Source organism: Mixophyes fleayi, chromosome 9 (genome assembly GCF_038048845.1).
Source record: "Mixophyes fleayi isolate aMixFle1 chromosome 9, aMixFle1.hap1, whole genome shotgun sequence".
NCBI classification, from domain to species: Eukaryota; Metazoa; Chordata; class Amphibia; order Anura; family Limnodynastidae; genus Mixophyes; species Mixophyes fleayi.
The window spans coordinates 32036566-32045412 of NC_134410.1; the positions used below are offsets into that span (position 1 = coordinate 32036566).

General features: G+C 38.2%; 1 protein-coding gene and 1 long non-coding RNA gene across 3 annotated transcripts in view; one reads left to right on the top strand and one right to left on the bottom strand.

Moving 5' to 3' along the window:
• PLS3 (plastin 3) overlaps nt 1-8847 on the top strand; it is a 61828-nt gene that overhangs the window by 52347 nt on the left and 634 nt on the right. For both annotated transcript variants that reach the window (XM_075187217.1, XM_075187218.1), the window contains exons 12-16: nt 3215-3329; nt 3439-3572; nt 6121-6244; nt 7045-7169; nt 8114-8847. The exon at nt 8114-8847 is cut by the window's right edge and continues 634 nt beyond it. In XM_075187217.1, the coding sequence (XP_075043318.1) occupies nt 3215-3329; nt 3439-3572; nt 6121-6244; nt 7045-7169; nt 8114-8246 (631 nt within the window). In that variant the 3' untranslated portion in view covers nt 8247-8847. The remainder of the gene's footprint in view (nt 1-3214; nt 3330-3438; nt 3573-6120; nt 6245-7044; nt 7170-8113) is intronic.
• LOC142102375 (uncharacterized) overlaps nt 1-8847 on the bottom strand; it is a 53052-nt gene that overhangs the window by 31231 nt on the left and 12974 nt on the right. The gene's annotated exons all lie outside the window — the stretch shown is intronic.

Sequence of the window (8847 nt, forward strand, 5' to 3'; positions counted from 1 at the left end):
TCTGTTGCTTACCATCCAGCCAGGTCGCTGCAGTCTTTGTCTGAAGGTGTATGAAAATAATATTGTCACCTGTAAGATGGTCAAACTTGACTGCAAGTGATTTGAAATTAGTTTTATTGAGGTTAATAATAATGTAGGGGGGAAAAAAAAAAGCAAAATTAGGTGGGTTTTTTTTTTTAGCAAAACAAAAATAGGGATTTTGGAAAAAAAATAAGGAACCAAAACATGCAAGGGTGGTTTTGCCAAAACGAAAACACGGGGGGTCAGTGAACATCTTTAATTCACATAGATGGCCAGCCAGGGGACTCCGCAGCCTATTGTAAAGAAAAATAAAATGTAGGTGGCCTAGTGACCCAGCCCAAAGTAGCCCACTATGCGACTGGCCTGGGAGGAGGGGAACGGGGGGCAGATGCTCCCCAGCGTACCTAGCCCCTGTCGCCAGCATCCATTCAGTAGTTGCTGATCATCTGAAAGTTGTTTTGTTCAATCACACACAGCCACAATTTCACAACAAAGCTTTCTGTGGTTTGCAAGTTTCAGTATGGCCTGCAAAAAAACAGTGTGGTGCTCAGAGCAACTTTTGCTAAACATCATCAAAGGATGACGGGGGGTACATTTTATTTTTTATTTTTTTTTAAGTTGCAATGTTTTCTTCTTAATTGGTTACTGTGATTTTTGTTCAGCCCTGGTTTGGATATTTGCATTAAAGTTTAAAAAGAACCAGTAAGTATATGTTAAAATTAATCAAAACCCCTATAGGTGTATAGTAACCACTGATATTTAAATCTGTACTGAATTATGAGTTTCAGTACAGTGTGCTTGGTTACACATAAGAGTCATAATTTCCTTTGGTCAAAAACATTGGCATAAAAATTCGAGGCTGGGTGGTTGGGTAAGTAGACCATGGGCATATAAAATGTATTTTATTTGGTAATTTCGGAAGGTATACTAGATATGAAGGATGTAACATCTATCAGGCCCCTGTGTTTAGACATTGTTATGTAATGTATTATTTGGATTCTCGGACATTAATCCCTTTGTACCCAGCCAGCAGTATTATACCTTCATGACTAGACCACATTTCACAGTGTTGCTGTGTGTTGAGTAAACTGAGAATAATTAAGCTGATTTGTGTAACCTGGTGAATTTAACTTAATTGGTTATTTTAGATCCGATAGTTTCATTTAGAAAGGGTACTGAAATATTTGTATTTTACAAAGACAAAATGGTCTTCACTAAAATTGTTTTCCGTGATGCTTTCCAAAGTTATTTTGTCGCTATTAATAACCCCCAATAATGTAGCAAAAATAAATCATTGGCTAGTTCCCCCAAACATAGGAATAGCAAGTGTATGTATAGTTTATATAAGGTATGAACGTTCTAGGGCTTGGAAACAACCTAATTCTGTAGTAACTGTTGCAAGAGAAATAACCAGGAAGTAAAGGCTGTTATATGCTTAGCATTTTATATAGACATTGTCATGGTGTACTTAAGGCTGGTCTGGTCAACAATGGTTATGATGCAAAGTGGCCAGACTTGCATATCAGTATGTGAAATTAACAATCCTTACTTGAATATAGTTAGACTGTAGGCATTTCCAAGTTTGTTTCTGGGTTCTATAACATCTTGCTAGGAGAGTGCAGTAGGATTGTTTTCTATTCCTTGTAGTATTTTATTAATATTATTTTGTTATGTTATTTATTATTATTTTATTATATTTATTTATTTATAAGGCGCAACAGATTCTGTAGCACCGGATACAGCAGCAAGTAACAAATAGATGAGCTAATACCCCTTAATAGCACAGATGAGTGTGAGTAATGCTATGTGGACTCGCACAGAGTGCAACACAAGGGAGTCGGGCAGTAGAGACATGGGACAGTAGGTAAAGAGGACTCTGCCTGATAAAGCTTACAATCTAGAGGGTATATATTTGAAGCATTGTCCCCACCTTATAATTGCTGGTAATTTTTGAAAACCATTTTTTTTATACACTTAAAAATAATGTAGCGTGTTTAGTTCTCCTTTAACACTGTATTTGTGTAAAATTGTGTTCATAGATGTTATATTTGCACACATCCTCTAAAGATAGTAGGTTATGTTGTTGCTATCTCTGGACCCAGATTACAGCCTAAAGGTCCAATAAGTGGTGACGGAGCCAACTAGTCTAGCTCCCGGCACTGATTACTGGAACACAATGTTCAATTAAAGTCTGTTCTAGTTGCAGGGCATGCATTGTGGGAAATTGTAGTGCTGTGAATATGAGCTCCATCTTCTCGGAGAGGGCCAGATTATTTTGTGGTTGCAGTAGGGAAGAGCAAATATATATATATATATATATATGTATGTATGTGTGTGTCATACTTGCCAACCTTTTAAAACTTCATTCCCCGAGATCCTGGGCAGGGGGGTGTGGTTGGAGGGGTGGGGCGCGGTGAATTGCGTCATTTTGGCCCGGCCCCCGTGACAAAATGCCGGTTTTGTCCCGGGGGCGGGGCCAAAATGACGCGATTCACAGTGAATCGCGTAATTTTGACAGCAAGTTGCCGTTTTCAGAATACTTGCCTGCTCTTCCTGGAGTCTGGGAGACCTACCCGAATTTCGGTAGTCTTCCGGACATTCCGGGAGATTTGGCAAGTATGATGTATGTATACGTGTGTATGTATTTATATGTTTGTGTGTTTTATAGATAGATATAGAGATATATATATATATATATATATATATATATATATATATATATATATATATATATATATATATATATATATATATATATATATATATAGATGAGATGAGAGATATATTTACATATATTTATATATTTCATTTCGTCCTCATGGTTCTCCCCATGATGCATTTTTCAGGCCTTGCAATTTTTGCTTTACCTCTATTCATTGCTCATAAAATGTGTATTTATTCAGACAACCATGTGACATTCTCACAACCTATCAAATTAGAATTCCCTTTTGGTAAACTAAAAAAATGTTCTTGTTTATAAATGCAACACACCAAATGTGACATTGCTTTTGTCACTGAGGTATTGGAGACACTCCTAAATGTCAAGGATGTAATCTTGTAAACTTTAATAATTTCAGCTAGAATTTTAAAGTCAGATTGTTATCAGAACACACTGTTTTGAAGTACATTGATAATGCACCTAACAACTTGTCTCCTTTTTCTAACGCGTGGCTTGTTGTCTATATTATTTCAGTGATCTACAAGATGCTCTAGTAATATTACAATTATACGAAAAGATTAAAGTTCCCGTTGACTGGAATAAAGTGAACAAGCCCCCATACCCTAAACTTGGGGCAAACATGAAAAAAGTAAGTAAAAGCAGGATGCTTGGTTTGCTTTCATAGACTATAAAACATGGAAGCGACAATAGGTCTCTTCTTTTCTTTTATATAACGTGTTTTTTTTCTGATTTTCCAGCTGGAGAACTGTAACTATGCTGTGGATTTGGGGAAGCATTCTGCAAAGTTCTCCCTAGTGGGTATTGGAGGGCAGGATCTGAACGATGGCAATCAGACACTGACCCTGGCATTAGTCTGGCAACTGATGAGGAGGTAAGTGTGATGGTTGACAATGATAATAAAGATTGATATACTGTAGAAGGCACAAATAAATTCTCACTAGGCGCTAGAAAGTTCAGTCCCTATTAGACTAGAGATATAATCCTGTATCGGGGAATGTACTATCCCTGGATGCCCGGTGATCCATCAGGGTTTGACATATGATCAGAAGAGGAATTTCAGCAGTTTGTCACCAGTATCTTGCTCTTATTATGAACAGTTGAGGACTGAAAATAAAAATCTGACTTTTACAGGCTTGTAGGCTTGTATCTTCCTTCACTTGTTCAGGAGTAGCGGGCACTCTGGGGGTTCAACAAGGGTGAATCATTAGTTTAATGTACGGATCAGGGAGTTTTCTCTGCAGTGTTTGCCTGGTAAATGTGGAACTTTCTGCTTTGACATTTCATTTGACATTTTATCCATTCTGATGACCTAAGACAGTGTCTGAGATTTTTTGGTAAATGAGCTGTATGTAAGGAAATGACTGTTCTTATTAAATGTCGTCCTTGCCTACCTTCACAGGCAATGAGCACACATTCTTACTGGGTGAAAGTTTGTTTACGTGTATTTAAAGGTCCATTCCACTTATTTTTTTATCTTTCAAAATAAAATCTCCCACACTTACCCCTCCATACCCCCTTCCTCTGTGCTGGGATAGCTGATTATATTACTTTTGATAATATCCTCCATAGTTCACAAAGAGTGTCCACCGTACGGACACTTTAGTAGGGTGAATCGTCCAGTGACTGAACGGTTAAGGGAATTCTCTTGTTTAAGAGAATGAAAGATGTAGACGATACTACATAAAAACTGTTTTGACACATATACACCATCATCATTACTATGTCTGCTTTTAAAATACAATTTTGATTTAAAGATTGAAGTAATAGTTTTAATTGTTAATGCATTAAATTTGAAAATGTTCATTCACTGGACGATTCATCCTACATGTATGTATCCAGAATTGGAGACTGGAAAATGAGTAAGTCCAGACATGCAGAGGGGATTGCTCTAGTGCAATGATGGGCAATAGCCACCCACCCCCCCGGCCTGCCGAATCTACCCTACAGGCCCCCAGCCTTCTGCTCCAGATTTCACTTATTCTCCGAAAGGGGTGAATGAGATCAGATGGCTCTCGTCATGTGACCTCCGCTGCACACAGTATAGCGGTCATGCAGCACAACCAATCAGAAGAGAGGGAGGAGCTAGTGCAGTGAATGCCCTTCCTCTGGGGGCTCCGGCTGTGCAGGAAAGTATGGGGAGATGTAAAGACGTTTGTAGGAGCGTTTCAGAATTCATGTGCAGGGCATTTTGTGACAAGTTGGGGTCTGAGGGCATGTGATGGAATGTTGGCGCACGTGGGTGCGTTTTAGGATGCCTAATGTTGTTAGGGCGCCATAGATGTTTTGAAATTAAGGGTAATGTGCAGTCCTTTTGTAGGTGCGGCCCTTGAGGTATAATCGGGTTGCCCATCTCTGCTCTAGTACTTTAAGGCTTAGTTTGGTAATACTTCTCAGTTATAACATGCGGTCCTATCAACTGCAATTTCCAATTTATGAAGTACACCATAGAGTAAATGTTTTCTAAACCCTGTTAAATATTTGTTTTTGGTTTGTCTTACAAGAGCAGCTATTTGTTTATTATTAATGTAACCGTCCAACAGAGCAAGGTTTTGCTTATCTGCTAGTAATACTACAGAGTGCAGATTACATTCAAAATGTTCCAGGGTCGTGATGCAACTCTTACATGTGCCAGCAAGTATTAGTTTCTCTACTTTACTATTTCCGGCAGGTGATCTAGGATCAACCGTCTGCATGGAGTTACCTTTTTAATACAGTTGTCTACTAGGCCATACATTTGATAAAGCTTAGTCCAAAAATTGAAACTGTAGCATATTTTGCGAATCTGCAAAGCCAAAATATTTCATGACGGTCACAGCAATGTATGTGTATGTGTATGTATATGTATATGTGTATATATATATATATATATATATATATATATATATATATATATATATATATATATATATATATATATATATATATATATATATATATATTATATTATATATATAATGTGTGTTAACCCGAGCATGATACTCATGCATTCTAGTCAAATCAAGCTACTTAAGGTGTTAAAAAGGTTCTTGTCATCTTCATCGCCACACACGCCTCTAGGCTTTTATATATTAGATAATGCTAAGAATTTAGTAGGTCAATGTAGTATATAACTCTGCCCAGCAGGTGGCGCTGCAGCTTGAGCACTCTGTCACCCGGTAGTTTTTTTCCACACACACACTAACACACGCCGCTAGGCTTTTATATATATATTTGTATGTGTATGTGTATATGTGTGTATATATATGTATGTATATATGTGTATATATATATATATATATGTATATATATGTATGTGTGTATATATATATATATATATATATATGTATATATGTGTATGTATGTATGTATGTATGTATGTATGTGTGCGTGCGTATATATTCAGCAAGTGATGATTTAATTGACACTTGTTCTCTCACTAGATATACAATCAATATGATGGAGGGTCTTGGAGACGGAGCTAAAGCAAATGATGACATAATTGTGAATTGGGTGAACAGAACTTTGGCTGAAGCTGGCAAGTCCTCGTGCATTCAAAGCTTTAAGGTAATATTGTTGTGGTTTTTTTTTTGTGTGCTACTGTGGAAATTTATCGGGTATTTAGAACAGCTCAATGTGATTTCTGCAACTAGCATGTTATCTGAATCTGGAAGTGTATTTTTAGTACTGCAGTTTATTTCTGCGATCGTATCTGTTGGATCTCTGGTTGTGGAATGGGGAGAATTTGTCTACAGAACTCTTGGCCTTCTCCGAAACACGTAGCAAGGGAACACTTGTAGTTACCAGTTCTTTGATATGCTCCTATTTAACAATATTTTCTAAATGTAATTTTCATTAAAAATTATACCTTTAAAACTAAGTTGGATTGGCTAAGAGGCAAAACTTTTCTCCTGGTTGGTTGGAATTGTTCTCTTAAAATAAATGTCCTTCCCCGCTTTCTTCAGCTACCAGGTACCCAGTGAAGCCACCAGGGTCTACAATAATTCAAGTTACGCCGCTGCTTCTCCCAATTTTTTGGAAAAATAAGCCCCTGCACACCAGGTTTTCTGCTGTGCTTGGAACTAACTTCAACAGAGGCTTGCAGATGCTCATCCCTATTACCTTGCTAATCACCTGAGTCAGGCCGTAGCATGGTTTGCAAGTAGACCCGGTACGAGATGAATAGATTTGGAATCCTCATTCTGTAAATTTCCCTTCTTTTGGTTCAGTATTGGGAATTTCAGCCGGTGGTAGGCCTCTTTTTGGTGAGGTCGCACCCCCTAAACTAGTTCTTCATCGTTCTTATGTCTTATTCCTGATCTATATTTGGAGTTCAGCAAGTAATCATTTTTTTTGGTTTTTTTCAGGACAAATGCATCAGCGCTAGCCTTCCTGTAGTGGATCTAATTGATGCCATACAACCTGGGAGTATTAATTATGACCTTGTTAAGACTGGAACCCTTAATGATGTAGACAAACATGAGAATGCCAAGTAAGTAACCGCAATGTAGCCGTGGTTCTTCATACTTTGCTCAGAAATGCTCATGTTTGTATCGGCTTACACTGTGCTTTCCCCGGAGAGGGAGCACGTGTTCCCTTCAGACTTATTTTGTCATTTGTAAGTACTTTAGAACATGATGGGGCAGTGTCAGTTTCTTCTGTGTTCCACAATGGAAATGCCTCACATTCATTGAAAGCCAGGCAGACCTACATCTGAGAACTGCCCATGGAAGCAACTTGTTATACTGAATAGCTGACTGGATTGTTTCTTGAAATGTATTGGACATAGCCTCTCACATCATTGTGTCTTTTCATACACCTGAGAGACTCCATTTATTTGAATAGAATGGAACATGCTTTTATGGAAAAAGAGCAAAAGAAAACTATCAGTGTGAACGTTGCAATAAAATCATTAGGCAACATTTTATGATATTACTCCACGGGGATCTTATGAAAATGTGCTGTGACAAATGGCAACCAATCAGATATTTGCTTTCCATAATGTAAAATGTGCTACCAAAAATAACAATTTGGTGGTAATGAATGCGAGATTAACGGCAATCCTGCTTCCCCTCTGGTCGCTTGCATTTGTGCTTTAGTTTAGTTCCAGGCTAAGATCTCTTGTTCGGTAGGTACCTTGAACGCTGCATTTGTGTTGAGTATACAGGACTCCTCCTTTGCATGAGCACATTGGTGGTTAGTGTAGAGGGTATTTCATAAAACTTGCTATATATTGGAGCGGTTGCTATACAAGCTAATGGCATAGCAACTCAACCGTGTTCGATTGTGTAGTGGGGACCACATAAAATTGCAAAAAATACAGGATAACCAGTGCATGGGAACTAAACTTGCAGCTAAAACCTATTGGCCAAACTATATTTAAAATAAAACTTTGCAAAGAACTCCTTCTGACAAATGGTTTCTTTCTTTCTCTAGGTATGCTGTGTCCATGGCCAGGCGCATCGGGGCCCGAGTATATGCTCTTCCTGATGACCTTGTGGAAGTTAAGCCCAAGATGGTTATGACTGTGTTTGCCTGTTTGATGGGTCGAGGAATGAAGAAGGTGTAAATATCACTTTCTCAGCTGTGGCGGCGTGCGAGAACCACAGGGTGTATGGCTTGCAGTACCTGGCAGTTTTGAGGTCTTATCGTACTGCCAGCATATAAGAACTTTGATGGTGGCAAGACTTTTCAGGTTTGCTTTGCAACATTAGAAACCTCCCGATTCTCAGGAAGAAGCGCTGTAAACGCCACAAGTGCTCTCTTTCCCAGCTTGTACTTTCATTGTACTCTCAAGATCATGCCAAAATGCATTCATATGTGGACCATTTGTAACTTTTGTTTTTTGTTTTGTTTTTACATTTTTGATCCTCCTTTACTAGTAATCCCAAACAGTATGTGGTAAGCACTTGCAGTAATAGAGGTACACATTCCGAAAAACACAATTGACTTCTCTCCTATAGTCACATAGGTATTCAAGAACCCTAACCTCTAGCCAAACACTTTGTTTAAAAAGATCCACTGGCCACCAACTTAATTACCATGGTATCTAACATCATACACACTAATTTGCGTGCCCCTAGACTCTAAGGCACGCTGCCTCTTCAGTTAACTAAAGCAAAACTGAGCAATACTTATTCCTAACAAAAACTGGAAAAATCACTTTGTTT